The sequence below is a fragment of the Lasiodiplodia theobromae genome (assembly GCF_012971845.1).
Source record: "Lasiodiplodia theobromae strain AM2As chromosome Unknown scaffold_39, whole genome shotgun sequence".
NCBI classification, from domain to species: domain Eukaryota; kingdom Fungi; phylum Ascomycota; class Dothideomycetes; order Botryosphaeriales; family Botryosphaeriaceae; genus Lasiodiplodia; species Lasiodiplodia theobromae.
The window spans coordinates 258135-275180 of NW_023336518.1; the positions used below are offsets into that span (position 1 = coordinate 258135).

At 53.7% G+C, this 17046-nt stretch overlaps 5 protein-coding genes across 5 annotated transcripts; 3 read left to right on the forward strand and 2 right to left on the reverse strand.

Moving 5' to 3' along the window:
* Positions 1 to 677: 677 nt before the first annotated feature.
* Positions 678 to 4323, forward strand: LTHEOB_10520 (uncharacterized protein; the record flags this gene model as incomplete). The annotated part of the gene is made up of 2 exons (XM_035507175.1): positions 678 to 3502; positions 3585 to 4323. 2 exons carry the CDS (start codon positions 678 to 680, stop codon positions 4321 to 4323), a joined length of 3564 nt encoding a protein of 1187 aa, XP_035367829.1.
* Positions 4324 to 4953: 630 nt separating this feature from the next.
* LTHEOB_10521 (Feruloyl esterase b) lies at positions 4954 to 6764 on the reverse strand (the record flags this gene model as incomplete). The annotated part of the gene is made up of 5 exons (XM_035507176.1): positions 4954 to 5269; positions 5323 to 5963; positions 6013 to 6330; positions 6381 to 6420; positions 6469 to 6764. 5 exons carry the CDS (start codon positions 6762 to 6764, stop codon positions 4954 to 4956), a joined length of 1611 nt encoding a protein of 536 aa, XP_035367830.1.
* A 2246-nt stretch (positions 6765 to 9010) lies between these two features.
* Positions 9011 to 9463, forward strand: LTHEOB_10522 (Hypersensitive response-inducing protein elicitor; the record flags this gene model as incomplete). The annotated part of the gene is made up of 2 exons (XM_035507177.1): positions 9011 to 9282; positions 9352 to 9463. The coding sequence occupies 2 exons, from the start codon at positions 9011 to 9013 to the stop codon at positions 9461 to 9463; spliced, it is 384 nt and encodes a 127-aa protein (XP_035367831.1).
* Positions 9464 to 9797: 334 nt separating this feature from the next.
* LTHEOB_10523 (AAA family ATPase) lies at positions 9798 to 12872 on the reverse strand (the record flags this gene model as incomplete). Its single annotated transcript, XM_035507178.1, has 5 exons — positions 9798 to 10525; positions 10584 to 11054; positions 11106 to 11403; positions 11472 to 11976; positions 12043 to 12872. 5 exons carry the CDS (start codon positions 12870 to 12872, stop codon positions 9798 to 9800), a joined length of 2832 nt encoding a protein of 943 aa, XP_035367832.1.
* Positions 12873 to 13798: 926 nt separating this feature from the next.
* On the forward strand, positions 13799 to 15057 carry LTHEOB_10524 (uncharacterized protein; the record flags this gene model as incomplete). The annotated part of the gene is made up of 3 exons (XM_035507179.1): positions 13799 to 14010; positions 14069 to 14390; positions 14452 to 15057. The coding sequence occupies 3 exons, from the start codon at positions 13799 to 13801 to the stop codon at positions 15055 to 15057; spliced, it is 1140 nt and encodes a 379-aa protein (XP_035367833.1).
* Between the last annotated feature and the right edge of the window lie 1989 nt (positions 15058 to 17046).

Here is a 17046-nt window from a genome sequence, read left to right on the forward strand (position 1 = left end):
TTGCAAGCGTCAAATAAGTGGAATGAGGGATAGATGGCTGCTCTCGTAGGCCTAGCGCTACGGGTTCAATGCCTTGGCATATCGAGGGGTTTGAGGGGTAAGACATCTGCTAACGACACACGGCCAGGGAGAGCAGCTCACCACTGTCCTCAGATATAAGTGAGCTCTGTTCCCGGTGAACATTTCCTGAACACGGGAGAAAGCACACGGAGGAAAGAGGCACTACAAGCGGTTGAAAAGCTCATAGACGCCGTACCACGGCAGAACATTGTAGCGCGAGGTGAACAAGGGAGTACTGCCGAGAATGTTTCAACTCAATGACGCAGAGTGTACCCCAATCGCCAGTAAAAATCATCACCTAAGATGTCTATCGTGAGGTACCCTGAGCTCAGACTGGTGATGTCGGCAAAGCGCTATACCGTATTTGGTAAACGCAAATCAACTTACGCGCGTTTAACAGTTGTCATTGTGGATTTAAACTTTTCGCTAAATGCCCTGATCACCATGTAGTGCATGTGAAAACCAAGTTGAACCGGAGTGTTGTTCAATTCCTGTGAAGTTCCTATCAATGCATATATATGCATGCTCTCCGCCTTGGTTAGAAGCAACATGAGCTCTTGCAGATCACCTTTCCCGTGAGTCGCGGCCAGCTTTTGCAGCGTCAATCTTTCACGGCCATGCACCGTCCTCTCCTCATCGCCTCCCTTGCAGGGTCTGTTCTGGGCTTCGCCTTGCCAGAGCTTGAGGTTGACGATGCCCCTCTCGATAGCACCGTACACAGCACTATTGAGGTGACCAATGTCATTACCAAGAGTGTCCCGTATGATGACGATGATGGAATTCCTGCCACTACATTACTCGCCCCGCATGATGACGACGCTGGCACTCCGGCCACTACATTAACTGCCACCTCGACAACAGTCACTACCGCCACCACCACCGCCACCCAGACTGCATATGTCACAGCCACTCTTCCGGCTGCGGACGACGGCGACGAGGGCTCTCCGGAAGGCTCATCTACTCCTGAAGAGCCTTCTCAAGCACCGAGTACTGCGCCAGCTCCAGCAAGCGATGACCAGACTTCGACTTCCACCCTGGACGCGTCTGGCTGGCCGACATTGCTGCCCGCAGTGCCCGGCAACCAGCCTTCGGAGGGCCTCGACAGCTTGACTCCGACAAACAGCTCCAAGTTGACCTTTACCCTGGACGGCAACTCGGATCTCTCGACCAAACACCTAGTCGCCGAAATGACGGCAAACCACACCACCCCGGCCGTCGTCCTGGAGCACTCGGCGCAAATCGTAGACGTCAGCTGCGCCCCGCAGGGCCTGAAGGTTGATCTATCGACTGAGGAAGCTGTGGATTTCGCCCGGTCCGCATGGGACGAGAACTTCGTCGCCATCACGTCGAGCGCAGACTGCGGCGGCACGCCGGCCAGCGGCCAGCACAGCTACTGGAATGTGACGGCCGTAACCTACCCGGATGCCACGCTCACGGCCCTCCTCGACGCCGTGGAAATCGACGTCGCAGACTTTTTCGACCACGTCGACCTAGTCTGGGGCGCCAACGTGCCCCAGAGTACCACGCCCGGTGCTCCTTCACCGAGCCAGACGGACACTGGTACATCACTGACGGACGACGATGATGATGACGACGACGACAGCGATGATGAGGGAGGCGCCCTCGACTTTGACGAGGACTTCGCCGACGCGCTCCATGACTTCGCCCCTGGGCTGTCTACTTACGCCGAGGAGGACTACGAGGACGAGGACAGCCCGGCCAACGGGACGGCTGGCGACCCGGACTACGACATCTGGAACAGCGGCATCATCGACACCGAAGGCGCGCAGCCATCCGACGAACCGATCGAGAAGCGTCAGGATTACCCGCTCCCAGCGCCAGCCCGGAAGCCCTACGACCCGCCGGAACCCAAGCCGGCACAGAAGGCCAAGAATGCCCAAGATTATCCAATCCCAGCGCCAGCCAAGAAGCCCTACGGTCCGCCGGAAGAACAGAAGAAGCAGAAGTCCCAGAACCCCGACGATTATCCATTGCCGGAGCCGGCCAATAAGCCCTACGGTCCACCGAGGCGACCGAAGGAACAAGTAGCCCAGGACGCCGTCGTTGCCAAAGAGGGCGCAAAGGTAACGGAAGAGGCGTACAGCATCGCGCAGGAAAATCTCCAGAAAGCCAGGGAAGCCGCTGAAGAAGCCCGGGCCAATTACTACCACCGTCGATTCGACTCCAGGCGCAATCCAGCCGACTGGGGGATGGCCTGGAAATTAAGGACGGCCAAAGCCAAGCTTAGAACAGCGAACAAGGCAGCCAAACTGGCGTCAGACATTGCACGGTCCGAAGCGGTTGCGAAGCGGGCGGCGAGGAGGAAGGCGGCGAGGCTGCTGTCTATCGAGGAAGCTCAGGACGGCAAGGGTGGTGGCTCGAAGAACAAGGTTGGAAAGGCCAACCCGATGGCCGTCGCCGAAAGGGTGGCTCAGAGCACCATTTCCAATCTTCAGGACGACGCGCAAGTCCGCCGAGACGCCCAGAAGACGGCACGAGGCCTCCGCGGGTATATCAGGTCGGCTTACAAGAAGTTGGTCAAGGTTGTCAGACAGGCCTCAGAGACGCTGTCCAATATCAAGCCGGATTTCAGCATCCAGGTTGACTATTCGCTCGTGAGTATGGTAAGGGTCCAGCAGGGGTTGGGGCTTGCACCTTTCCCCAAGGTGGATGACGACAGTCCGTGGGGTTCGCAGGTGCTTCTCTATGAGAACAAAACGGAATACGAAAAAGGAAATTCCAGCACGCTGTTCAAGTTCTACTGCGTCGACTGCGGCTTCACGGCGACAATCTACGTCGAGGGCCACGTCAGCTTCAGCGTGAGCCAGATGCAGATGACCAAGGGTTCCATTACCGTCGAGGGCAGCGATCTGGCGGCGAAGCTCATGATCGGGCTGGACGCCTTTGCCCAGGCCACGCCGTGGTCACGACAGAGGAACGTCGCCGAAGTCGCCATCCCTCCGGGCTTCTCCATCCCCAAGGTCATCACCCTGGGGCCCGCCGTGCGGTGGGACATACGGGCATCGCTAAAGCTCGAGGCTGAGGGCAACGTGCTGGCCGGCGTCGAGGGCACCTTCTCCAACTTCACGTCTACCGTCGACCTGGTCGACCGCAGTGCGCCCGTCTCTTTCGAGGGATTCGTCCCTACGTGGACGACACGGTTCGAGGCCTTCGGGTCGATCCGGGCCGGAGTGCGGCTTGGCTCCCCGTTCAGCATCGGCGTCACCCTGCACCTCCCCTTGATCCAAAAGGACGTGGGCCTCGTCATTACGAGCGAGCCGTACCTCCAGGCCGTGGCGAGCTACGGCGACACCAAGAACTGCACCAGGGGAATCGACTACAAGGTCAACGCCGGCAACGACATCTACGTCGACGTGCTCAAGTACAAGACCATCGATATACGACAGGACGAAGCGCCACCCATTGTCTCAGGCTGTGTACCGTAGGTTCCCCCCCTCCCCTTCTTTTTATTTTCACCGCCACCACAAAACCCACCATGCTGACCTTCTCCCTCCCCCCAACAGGATCCCGTCCTCAATCGCCAAATACATGCCCAAAGGGCTCGTCGAGCAATTCACAGACCCCCAAGACAAGAAGCCCAGCCGCCCCCAACTCAACAGCAGCTCCGTCTACGCCACCGCCCGCAAAGCCGTCAAGGACGCCAAGGCCGCCGGCGACTTCTACTTCGACACGGTGACGGCGGGCGGCGGCGAGTGGTACCTCTTCGCCGGCGCAACCGGCGGCGTCGAGCTGGTGGCAGCACCCGAGGGAACAAACGCCAACAAGCCGGCGTACGCACAGCAGGCGTTCGCGCACATGCACGACGTCGTCGTGGCTGACGCGCAGGACCGCCTGCTGCACTACGACCGCGACGCCGTCGATAAGTGGGGCGTCTCGCCGCTCAGCTTCGTTGATGAAAAGGACATTGGTAGTGGTGATAGGGCTATCGCCCTGTTGCCTATCCTGGTCGCCGGCGGCGAGACGAGAGACGAGGACGACTGGGTTTTTGAGCCGGAGGATACGGAGGGGAACAGCTTTGGGACTATCTCGTGTGCTGTCACCATGAATGACCCCTCGTCGTCGTCGTCGCCCGAGGAGGAGATGACGGTGAATAAGGTGTTTATCGCCCAGAATGTCGACAAGGCGATCGAGACGCTGGAGAGAGGCGACGCGGCGAGTAAGCAGTTGGCGAATGGCGATGTCGAGGCTTGCGAGGGGATTGCGATTGATGGGGTTGAGACTAACCATGGGTATGGTATCTGACCGACTAGCTAGAAGACTATATCTTACGTCGGCGTCTCTTCCGTTCGTTGTTTGTTGGTAGTGAGTCAACCGGCGACGCACATGTTCTACGCTGCCCGTAGGTATTCTATGGGCTGCCGTACGCATCAGTGTTGATAATTTAGGTTAAGATTATTAAAAGTAATGATAATATTAACTATTACAACTACTAGTTCTATGTAAATCCTTATAGTGAATATAATCTATTGAAGGATTAAAGCTGAAAAGAACGAAAGACAGACAAAACGTAGTTAAAGCAGAGGACGAGGATCTGCAGTCGGGCGGCGGGTCAGAGTTTTTGCATTTTATTCGTTCTAGAAAGATACACCACGCGTGTATCGTACAGTAGGGAGGCCAGATTCTTCTTTGCCTACCAACTGGTTCCGCCAGCGCCTGGACTCAACAAGTTCCAGTCGACTATTTACGTAGAGTACGTTCATTTCCAGTACTTATGGCCTTCGTGGTCAATCATAATCCTTAAACAATTATTCCCGACCCCTAACCTTGAAAGCCTCCTCCTCCTCCCGTGCCCGCACTTGCTGTTTCGTTGCACCATCTCAAACCACGTGAGCAGATTTGCCATTCGCAGAGCATGGTTCCAATGCTTCATGTTCAATACAACCCCGCACACTCCCAACTCCCCGCCTCCGCCACCTCGCCCGTTCCTTTGTACCTCGCCTGCTGCGGATACGGACAGATCGGCCGCTGCAGCGCGACGCCACTGACGGGGTCCGAGTCGTTGCTGAACTTCGACGCGACGAGGCTGGCCGGCGCGGTGCCGTTCTCCACCCACGCCATGATGGCCAGCAGCGGATCGTGCTGCGCGTCGGCGGCGATGCCCGAAGGGGGGACGTCGAACTCGCCGGCTTGCGTGGGCCCGCCGATGTACCAGGCGGCGTTCATGGAGGCGGGGGTGCCGGTGCAGTGTCTGTGGGAGGGTTAGCGGTTGGGGGGGAGACATGGAGAGGGGGCAGGGCGTACTCGAGGCCGGGGACCAAGAAGAGCTTGTAGAACTCATCGACGTCGATGCCCTGCGGCGCGAGCGCGCGTTCCACATGGTCGTGATAGTAAACGCTCGCGCCAGGCGCGACGGTGGCGTCGGAGAAGCCGTGCCAGTGGATGAGCTTGCCGCCGCGGGCGTAGAACGGCGCGAGGTCGAAGTCATCCGCGGTGGCGTTGCCCGGGTTGGCTTGCTCCGCGTACTGCAGGAAGGCGTAGTCGAGGTCCGTCCAGGTGAAGTTGGTCAGCCCCATGACGTTCTGCATGTACCACAGCTGGCCCGAGATGCTGCTCTCGCTGCCGTCGCCGAGTTGGCTCGCGAACATGGCTTCGCTGCCCAGCGCGACGTGCGGGTAGACGAAGGTTTGGTTGACGTCGACCCAGTTGTTGTAGATTTTGTAGAGCGTGTCGAGTTGCGCGCTGGAGAGGCAGTCGGTTGTGCTGTTGGCGGCGCCGCAGAGGAGCGTGGTCGGGTTGAAGTTGCAGCCGAGGGGGTCGGAGATGACTTGGTCGGTCAGGCCGTCCTGGGGGTCGCATTGGCGGAGGACTTCGGCGCCGATGACGTCGTACATGGCCGTCGGGATGGTGTGCGAGGAGTTTGCCGGGGCATTGTATGTGGTTTGCTATGCCACCGGTTAGCACGATATGCACGAAGGGGTCAAGTCACGGCACCTTCAAGTTCCAGAGCTGCTGGTGGGTGGTCCACCATGCTGGGGCTCCAGCGAGGACACCGTCATAGTCCTCGGGGTAAGTTTGTAGTTGCTTCAAGGCATGCCTTCCACCGACGGAACAGCCAGTGAAGTAGTTGTAGCTGGAGGCCTTGCCGTACCAAGCCTCGATGATGTTCTTGGCCACCACAGTGCAACCGTGCACGCCGCGGTATCCCCAATCGATCAAGGACTCAGGAGTCTGCCAGCCTGGCACTCCGTCCATACCCGAGTGACCGCTGTCGGAGGACACAGCAGCAAAGCCATATCTCACAGACGCACCCTGTATTGCCATTAGCATGACTTCTGAAAGTGAGGCAAGTTACCTGTTACAATATCACGCCAGTTGATGCCTCCTCCGGGTGCGGCAGCGCTTCAGGTTGTTAGTAGTGCGTGCTATCAGAGCAATTGAGATTCATACATGAGACGTCCGTTCCAGTCCTCGGGTAGGAAAAGGCCAAAGCTGTAGTGAGAACCTGCCACTGGACCAGTGACGTTGACCTCCACCGCGCAGAGATTGGGGAGGTCGCTGGAAAGAGCGGCATCAGCGTCAGCCGGAAGGACCATCGTGCTGTTCACCGTGTGCGCAGCGGCGAACGTGACGTTGGCAGTGGTGCCATTCGAGTTCAAGAAAGACTGGAACGCATCAACGCTGCAGTTCAGCGCTGACGCCGCTCTTGCCAACGCCAGAGAGCCCAGGACCGTTTGAGGCTTCATGTTCAATTGGAAATGTTTGGAAACGAATGGTGGTGGTGCTGATCTTGATCCAAGGCTTCATTACTTCTTATAATCATGTTTCAACGGTGGCACGACGACACGGCACCGGTTACTGCTGTTTTCCGGATCTGGAGGGGTCAAACAGCGGACACTATAGCAGCGGTGCATCGTCCGCATTAGGGTAGATCCAAGCGAGGACGCGTATGTGGAATACTAAACATCACACGTCTTCCTTGAGAGGAGGTGATGAGCTACCGCCATCGGCTTACAAATAAGCTTGTTTGTGCCACATTTCCTTGATGAAAAGTGGCGCGCTACTGTACCCCACGAGAGAATCTCCGCAATGCGGCGCAAACAAGATCGGAGATAAAATCTACGTGTCGGACATATCTAAGTAGCGTCTAAACAGACACCGATGTGGAAGGGGTTAGGGCTCGGAGATCCTCGGACATAAGAGCGACGAGTCCACATCACGACCAGACTTGGGGGGGCATCATGGCCGCTTGTCTCAATATGCAGTCGGTAGGCATAGCAAACGCCGATTTTGCAGCATCGGCATTTGAATACGTCCTACAGACTATATATCATCCAAGTCCATACCCGTCAATGTTCAGGGCAAAGTACAGGAATCCGGAAAGTGGTCAGGGTACGGTAGCGATGGGAATCGTTGATAAATTGTGTTTTTGTATTCGTTGATCAGCGTTTCGAATTTGAAGTACACTGAGAGGTCCGGTGAAAAGACGATAACTAAGCCACAGGAGAGCATGTTTGGTTAGCTGCTGGTATAATATCTGGAATAGCGGATAAGGAGTTTTTAGTAAATTGCTCTTCGACGTCTTTTCCGGCCATTGCCTCCACTAGCCCGCCCTCACGTGCTGAGGGATTCGGTCCGCGTTGTTCGTGTTTGAAGGTACATACAAACGAGAAGGTTCAGCAATATGGAGTCTCGGAGGTGATGGCTCTTATGTGAGGAATGTAGGTCCTGTATCTGAAGATCAGAGCTTTCATACTCAAGTGGACACCAGGAAGCGTAAGAGCCAATCCCAATCCACAGATTATAGGTGCCGCCCGTAAAGTCAGATCCGACCAATCGGGTGGCATACCATCCGAGCTCTCGGAGATAAGCCGAAGACACTCGTGCTGTTATACTACATTAGGCTACAATTGGGCGAAAACGCCCGAGACCCCTTCCGGCGGTCTGAAGAACGTAAAGGTATGACCGAGCAGTCACCAAAATGTGCACGACTGCTACCATCATACGAGCAAAGACCAATTTGCTCTCCATTTTGTTGAATCGTGGCCCTTGCGTGTTGTTCAGGTCACGCTCTTATGCCAGGGCCATCCTACGGCCATACTACCATAGAACCTCCGAAACGCCGCGATATTGCGGGCCTTCTGGATGATGACAGAAGCACTGGTACCTGAAATGTCAGCAGCTTGGCTGAAGCCGAACTGCGCCCGAGTTTCCAGAGTAGCTTGGGTTGGGGGCCTAAAGCATCACCACAGCTACTTTAAGCATCGGCTTAAGCAATACAGGTAGGGAGTGAGACCGAATCCGATTGGAGAAATAGTGGTGGGGCATGAATCTGTTGTCCTCGGGCGATTTTTGCCGTTCTAAATTAGGACATCAAGGCACGTCCAAACATCGGTGAGCATCTGGCACATAGGGGGCCGGCACAACGGTCAGACCAGAGTCGGGCAGTTTGCTGGTTCATGTACGTGTGAGGCCACTAGCTACACCGGTACAAGAGTTGCACGTAGGGCTGCCCCGCATGTCTTGGCTGTCCCGGCCTCAGTCCGGGCCACTCCTCGCCGCCCCTTTTCCAGATGCCTGCAACATTTTCTCAGCCCTACCGATCTTTTTGCCCATTGTACATTGCCATGAGAATAGAAATTTCATCTAATTGGAGTGATATTCCGTCCATTGAGGTGTAGAAGCTCCCCAGGTCCCTGTAGAAATGTTGTAACACCACCTTTCCAGAAGCTCGTATTCACGTTCCGAGCCGGGCTATGGACTATGACGTAGACTCGTCGATCAACTCGTATACTACGGTCTCTCCGAAGTGACCGTTACCCATCACGCTGGCAGCCATACCAACAACGATCTAAAAGGGGCGTCAACGAGAGATATATAAAGACGTCCCAGTAGTCCTCTCAATCGACCATCCACAGCTTCAATCACTCAGCAAAACAACAGTCTCTCGTTCCACTCCGAACCCAACCCCACCACCACCACCAAATCCAAAATGAAGGTCTTCGCCGCCGCTCTCTTCGCTGGCCTCGCCGCCGCCGCCACCACCGTCAAGGTCACCGACATCTCCATCCGCGATAACGATGGCCTCCAGGCCGTCTCCTTCAAGGTCGACGGCACCGACTGCAGCTCGGTCAGCGCCGCCACCCTCGCCGGCAACGGCGCCAACGCCTGCGGTGCCGCCAGCCCGCCCGACTTCACCTTCTCCGTTGAGAAGAACGGCCTGTCCGACTACCAGCTCTGGCTGCACAAGAACGACGGCTCTGTGTAAGTTTCCTGTTCTCCGCTCTCGCTTTTGTAATGAGGGACTTTTTGCTGATGATGGGGTGAAAATAGCCGCGGCCTCAACGGTGGTGGCAAGCCTCCCGTCTACTGCCACGCTGGCGGTAACGGCCAGAACGACTTCGTCTGCACCCAGGTCGGCGACCTCTCGGTCGAGCTTCAGTAAATTGGCTCGCCTAGCGTCGCGGCTTATTGCTCAACACCGGCTTTGGAAGGGTTGGGAATGTCAATTGTATGATTAGCCATGATTATTGCGACAAATAATGTTTTGAAACGCTACTATCGTTCCTCTCTCGTGAAAGCCCAGGCCATGTTCAACGCTCGTGAAATTACTATCAAACCAAAATATAAAAAATGAATGAAATCTTTACTATATGCAGTATGAAGCACGAGTTACATCCACAAGCAATTTTGGAAGGCTATGTACGCTTATATCAAGTTCTGATCTGACTACGGCATGAACACAGCGATTTGAATTTGGATTCAGATAAAGAAAGATACTAGTAGTCTTTCCGCCCTTTACGCTTATCAGGCCTTTTTGCCCCCTTCTTTCTTATCGGCTCAACAATTTTGGTAGATTCTGAGTCGGTGCCGTCGGAAAACTCTGCTTCTTCTGAGCTCGAGCTCTCCGATGTATCTGACTCCGAGTATTCGAAGTGCTTAGCCTTCCCGCCGGATGCATTCTTCCCTCTTGCAGGCTTCGACTTGCGGCCATGTCCTCTTGGAAGATCATACTCATCATCCCTGACCTCATTCATCTTAGCCCGAGTCTCATCATCTCCCCGGACTTCGCTAAGATACGTGTCGAAGTGGGTGCTGGCCCTGGAAACAGTTTCAAAATGCCTGCGTTCCAGCTGCGGCCCGAAGAGTCTAGAGTCACCTCCAGATGAACCCTTCAGACTGTCCCAGTCAGCCAACGCGACGGCGGTTTGGAAGGCGTTCTTGATCTGCCTCCCGTTCCAACGGTTTCCATCTTTCCAGTGGCTGTCCGCAAATTCCAGGATCTCTTTTCGGTCGAAGCGAACCGGCACATTGCAGTCTGGGCTCTCGTTCTGCTTTTGAAGGAGTTCCAGGTTCATCTTCCAGATCTTCTTAGTGTTCCTGCGGTCGAGTGGCGGATAGTACAATGCGCAATGTACACGTGACTTGACTGCCTCGTCGAAATCGCCAACGCGGTTCGTCGTGAGAATGAGTATCCCGGAATAATACTCCAACACCCGCAGGAAGACTGATTATACGTCAGATATATGCTCTAAAATGGTAGTGCGAGGAATAGTTAGACTCACCCGATACTAGGATGTTCTGGCTAATCCATCCCCTGTTGCGGGCGGTGAGGAAGACATCGGCTTCATCCAGCAACAGGACGCAGCCCCACTTCCTTGCCAAATCGAAGAAGCTCTCCAGGTTCCTCTCGACTTCCTGAGCGCTGGTTCCTCCAAGGTCTCCGCATGTTATCGGGAACAAGGGCCGGCCGGCATTTGCAGCAACACACTCAGCGGTAGACGTCTTTCCTACTCCAGGAGCCCCATGAAGAAGGATTATGAGTCCCTTACCCTTTCCTTTGACTACATCGAATTGACGAAGTGGAGGCTGAGACACATTGTCGGTGCCAGCCGTGTTGCCTCCACGAGCGTGGGTCTTGACAAGGGCTCGCACGATGTTCTTGTGGCCGTCTGGAATTATGAGTTTCTCAAACCCGTCGTCATCACCATCTTTTACCAGTGGCACATCTTTGACTAGGTCAATGTCCAGCGGGTCTGAAAAACATCAGTTCTGTTTGATTGTCTGTTTGGAGAATGAGTACTTACACCATTTCCGGCTGAGAAGCACGTATCCGTATACTCTGTACGGTAGAAGAATCAAGCTGTCTCTCGTGAGGCTCTGGAACGTGTGCGCCTCCAGAAGGTTCGTATTGTGAACAAACTGTGACCACCGTCGTTGCATATATTCTTCGTCGTCGTAGGACACGCCTTCTCCGTCTCGAGTCTCTTCTTCATCCTCTTCAGTTGGCTTCAAGATCACACCGCCCCCGAAATTCGGTGTCGGAATTTTTGGCTCGCTGTTCCGAAACGCAAGCTCGAAATCAATCATGGCGTCGCCTTCGATCTATTTAACGTCCTGACGATTAGCAACCCATTCCTACATAGTGTAGCTCGAACAGGACGTGGACGAACCTCATCGCATCTGTCGTAAACATCACCTTCTTTGAGACTGAGACCGTTGTATCTTTGGTGTCGAACTTTTACCAGTTCTGTGAACTTCTTGCCTCTTTCAACCAAGGCTCCCTCCAATTCGCCATGATCATAAATCATCGGATAGGCTTCCAAAGATTGGATGGGCAACACGTCATCGTACGGCGTGATGGAAATTGTTGTCGGCACTGCTTTGAAATGCTTACCATCAAAGTCCAGGTAGAAACAGTCGATATTAAGATTCGAAAGGGTTTTGCGAATAGACCTCTTTGCGCCGTGGCTCCTTCCTCTAAGAGATTTCCTCCCACCACTGACTTGTAGCACGCGGTAGACTTGATGCTTCGGACTCTTGGACACGATCTCTTGGCCTGGTTGAAATAGATGCCACAGGTAGGCAAAAGGGAGCTTCTCCACGGTACCAGCCTCGATTTGCCTGTATGCTTCTACGAGATGTGCGAGATCATTGTCCAAAAAGTAAACAAGAGCCCTGAGTCCGTCCAGAAGAACTCTTGCTGTATCGTTTGCTGAATGTGGTCCCTCACGACGGACTGACCGTACATTGTACGCAAATACATCCGGAACCCATTGCTTGCTGCGCTGGACGGCCGGATCGTCAGGGGATTCGGAGGCCAGCTTTTTAAATTCTCTCTCCATTTCTTTGTGGAGTTCCCGAAACTTCTGCTCGAAGGGAACAATCGATCTGAAAGGGGGGACATGGTCTTGGTTGAGAGAAACGATCCCAGTAATCTTCCTCATTTCATTCAGTAGGAGGGTGTTCATGATTCTGACCCGGGTGGGCAAATTGTATGATACAGGGGCGAGGGCCTCTGCTGATGATGTCTTCTGAGGCTGGCAAGTGGCAGAACTGGGACTGCTGGGTCCGGAATCTAACGCAGCAGTACCATCCGTATCGCCCTCCATGGCGGGCTTCGCATTGGTCGTTGATGACACGTATAGATGGCAGTCGAGCGCGTAATTTCGCCACGGAATCCAAGACTCATCAAGGATATACACTATTCCGTTCTTCCGCGTGAAACACTTCTCGGCCTCTAGAAGACGTTTTTTGATTTTCTGCTGCTTTTTGGTCTCTTCGGGGTCTTCTGGTTCAGGGACTCCGGCATTGTCGATTCCATCGGTCGATTTCGTATCGTTCTCGCGACTGCCATGTTCGTGCCGGGTGCTTTCATTCATGGTACTGGGCTCATGTGCCTCCGATGTGTGCGATCCCGAGTTTGGCTGAAGTATAACTTCCGGCACTGGAGGAATATCGATTTGCACTTCTGGGATCACGATGTGCGAAGCAGTCCCTTCTACCACGGTAGGGCTTTTCTCAGTGCTGCCAAACTGCTTTATTTCCGAGGCGTCTCTACCAAAGAGAGGCATTGTTGGCTGGGAAGGCTGCTCTTTCTTGAACGGGGGCATTTTCTACCGGAGTCAGCGCCGGTCGGACAAGAAGGTCCTCCAATGAGATTTCTTCAACACAACGTACCACAGCTTGTCTCCGGCTGCGCAGTGAGGAATTTCGATCTCTTTCGTGTTTGGAGTAGCAGAAAAGTGTCACAGTTCATCAAATTGAATTAAGAATGTGGCGCCGAGATTGGTGAGTCGAAAGGGTACAGCCGGGGAGTTTTATCATTACCCGGTCCGCCAGTATGTGTTAGCCCGCCATTGATAAAAACCTGGCTTGAGCGGCTCAACTGGACTAATGTTTAGCCATGACGAAAAGAGATGCAAGGATTAATCGGGTAATCGCCCTAAATCGAATAAACCCCGCAGTGGGCCGAATCGCATTTAAATGGTAGATCCGGTGAGTGGCTGTAGCCGGTCGCATGTAGGGTACAACATATGCCTCAAAGTTGTGTTAAATGGAGGTGGGGGCTGACTCAGAGCAAACTTATCGAGGGTGGCTGCAGGAGTTTGGGGGCCTTCGTGGCACGGCTGCGTCTCCAGCAAGCCACCATCACCATGTGATACCACAACTGCAACACGCTTTTTCGGAGCTTCCTTTTCGGGGGGCTCAGCTGTAGAGCATGTGCAAAGTGGCTAAATCCTTCCGCACTGGTTTAGGATGATCACCGTTATTGATTTCTCAGCAAGGCTGAAGGCTTCTGCAAGCTGGCCGGGGCTTAGCGCCCACGCGTTGCGGTGCTCCGGGGGTTTCTCTTCCAAATCTCCGAGTTCTCACTCATCAAAAATCCCATTCTAACCTCGCCAATGTGCTTTAATGATCGTCCACTGATCGCGTCCGCGAATTCTATTTTCTACGGGTGTGTAGCTCACAGGAAGCTCCGTATACTGCTTTAGCGACAATGCAACAGTTCCCGGAATCTCGCGAAGGAATCGATGCCCTGTTGCTCGACTCGGCTCACGCGAAAGACTGCGCTATCGAGATAGTAGAGAAATACGTTACTACCCGTTCCTCGTTAGATTCAACACTGCCAACTCTCCAGCCTAGCCTCCATCTGGACTTCGATCGGAACCAGCCAGCCAGCAATCCGTCAACACAGGACACGAATCAGCTGTAAGAACTCAGTCCTCTCCTTCTAGCATAAGCCATGTAGGCTGATTAAGTTGGGAAGGCAATTACTTCAGCAACAGGCAGACGCCGAGAAGGAATCCTTTCTTGAAGCTCTAAAACTCTATGAAGCCGAAGCCGACGAGAAGTACAAAACCGGAATCAATGTCGAAGACACATACACAATGAAACAGGTATGGGATGAGCTGGATGAAGCTTTTGAGAAATACCAAAATAAAGGAACCAAAGGCGTTGCCGGGCGGGTCCGCGGGCTAGGAAGGAAATTTGGCAAGCATGGCGAGGCCGTCGAAGGATGGCTCGGCTTGCTTCCGACACAGTCGCAGTATCTCTCGGTGGTTCTCGGGGGCCTGAGGCTGATTATCAAGGTAAAAATGACCAAAGAAAGACCATTGGTTAGGTTTCATTACACCTACTAATGCCTGACAGGCTTCCAGCAGAATGAGAAGCATTGCTGATGATATCATGGATGCCATCCATGAGATACCGCATATCTTTGACAACACCAAACGGGCGCAGGCCCTTTACCAGTCCGACAGTCTCAAGGCCATCACCTGGGAGATGTATACCTCAATGGTGACAGCTTTGGGGCATATTCTTGAGTACCTCCGCCGCAGCCTCCGCCGGAAGTTCTTCAAAGCCGGGCTACAACAGTCGAGCTTTGGAGCGGAACTGAGCGAGAAGATCATAGCAGTCAAAGATTGCAAAGCTCGGTTTGACTCAGAAGCGGACATGTGTGAAAAGGAGATGGTGGGCCGCATCGATAACAGGAGCAAAGCTATTGAGGAGGCCGTGAACGAGAGAAGCCACGAGATTCTGACCAGTCTTGATCACCTGGGCCACATGGTGATGGAGCTCCTACATGGAAACCCAGCGGTGCCAGACCTCGCATATGAGCTACGTAAGCCCGCTGATCCCACGTGCTTGAAGATATACGGACTGACCTTTTTGAAGGTAAACGGTTGGACACTCCCCCAATCTCCACAGGAGTGCCACCGTCAGAGGAGCTTCGTCATGCGTTGCTCTCAAGACTGAAGTATGATCCTGAAGCGGCAGGAACAGATGTAATTGTGAACTACAAACTAGCAACACGACTCGATTGGGAAGACCAGGAGCGCAGCCTGTACGTGATCAGGTCACCGAAGCTAGCCTCCTGGGTTACCACAAAGACCTCCGCACCGCTCATCATACAAGGGAACGCCCCAACGGTGGCCCGGCAGTCGGCTCTGAGTTTCGTATGCGCGCGACTCGTACATGCGTTAGATGAAACCGGACAGAAGAGTGATGGCCGTGGAAAGCCGCGAGCCGAGGCAATTGCGTTGCACTTCTTTTGTGGAGAGCACGCAAGAGCCCGCAATATACGGGAAACGCCAAGCGGAATAGTCAACAGTCTGCTAGCGCAGCTGTTGACTCAATGCAAAGACGTGAATCTCGATACCGCTATCGGATGCTCCGCATTTGACTCAAGCAGGCTGAAGCCCGTGCTCAAGAGGTTCAAGTACGTCCTCGCACAGCTACCACGAACGACTACGGTTTTCTGCATTCTTGATGGACTGTCTTTCTACGTCGACAATGCCATCACAGCGCACGATGCAAAACGGCTGATCAAGGACCTCCTACGGCTTATCCACTCGAAATCACGTGAAGGACCAATTTTCAAAGTTTTACTTACGGCGCCAAACAACATGCATGCATCTGAAGTGGACTTTTTAGGCGACAGCGAGGTGATCCATGTGCCAATGTCGTTGCCACGTACGGGAGGGTTTACTGGCACGAAATGGGATCTTACTATGGAACGCTATTTACATGGGCGGAAATAAAATAGTCATAGATCAAACGAAACCCCGTACCAGAGTGCACAGTATTTCTTCCTCTCTTGCACGCCATAGTAGCGCTATCATGCCGCCAAACTTCCTGAGTGTCATCTCTCGCTAGTATTCGACTACTGATGGTGTTGAATTTCTCGACCAACAGATAGGTTCTGATAAGCGCTCAGCGATGTCAGAACGAAGAGAGAAGTGGACTGCGCCGCACGAGATGACTGATTAATCAATCAAAGCTCAACAGTGTCATCAGTATTATTCACACTCACCATAGCTCCCTTCCAGCGATAACTGACGCAGCCCGAGAGCTAAAAAAAAAATATGTTTCGTAATTCTTGCCCGATTTGTTACCGCGCGCCAAACTGACTGCCATTTTAGGCAGCGCTCAGTGGTGTGCTTGTCGCTAGCAGCTTCCGCAAGCGAGTTGCAGAATTCGAACGTGGAATTAGGGTATAGCGTGAATATCTGCATGATCAAACTCGCTGTACCTCGCTGAACGGGGCTGAGCCTTAACTCAAATCAAGCCGTTCTAAAAGCGGGCCTCTTTCCATACCGACTGTGTGGACGAGCATCCTTTCAAACTCCTACCAGGTATTCAGTCGCGCGCGCCTAAATAGACGCTGACCCACTGGGGCTGTGTAGTGTTTCGAATGTTCGGCTCACTTCCCTATACGTAGTCGATCAGCAATGAGGCACAGCTGCTTGGCGCTGTTCGAACATGGATGCGATGAAGCCAAGCTCATTCTGTCAATGAAAACCTTATGTGCGTAGCGCGCGCTTTGGCGTATGTCCTCGATTTCCAATGCGAGAGTCTGGGTTGCCCAAGTCCGGCTGAGACTCATGCATAGCCAAATTTCCATAGGATATATATACACTCAGAGATGGTTTGCGAGCATGCATCCATCTCATTCTACTTCGCCTATCTTTATCCACACAACTTTGATCAGATATCTGCTACTCATATAACCCCTTTTTTTTGTTTATCCTTTGAAGCCATTGGCATTGTGAATGAAATGGCAAGCTCCCAAGTTCGCTGCAATTGCGATGACTATACGGTTGCAGTCATCTGCCCCACGAAATTTGAGCTCGCTGCTGTCACGGCAATGCTCGACGGTACCCACGCTAGTCTCATATCGAGTCGCCGCACAATCACGTATACCCTAGGTCACATCGGCGTACACAACATGGTCATCGCAACCCT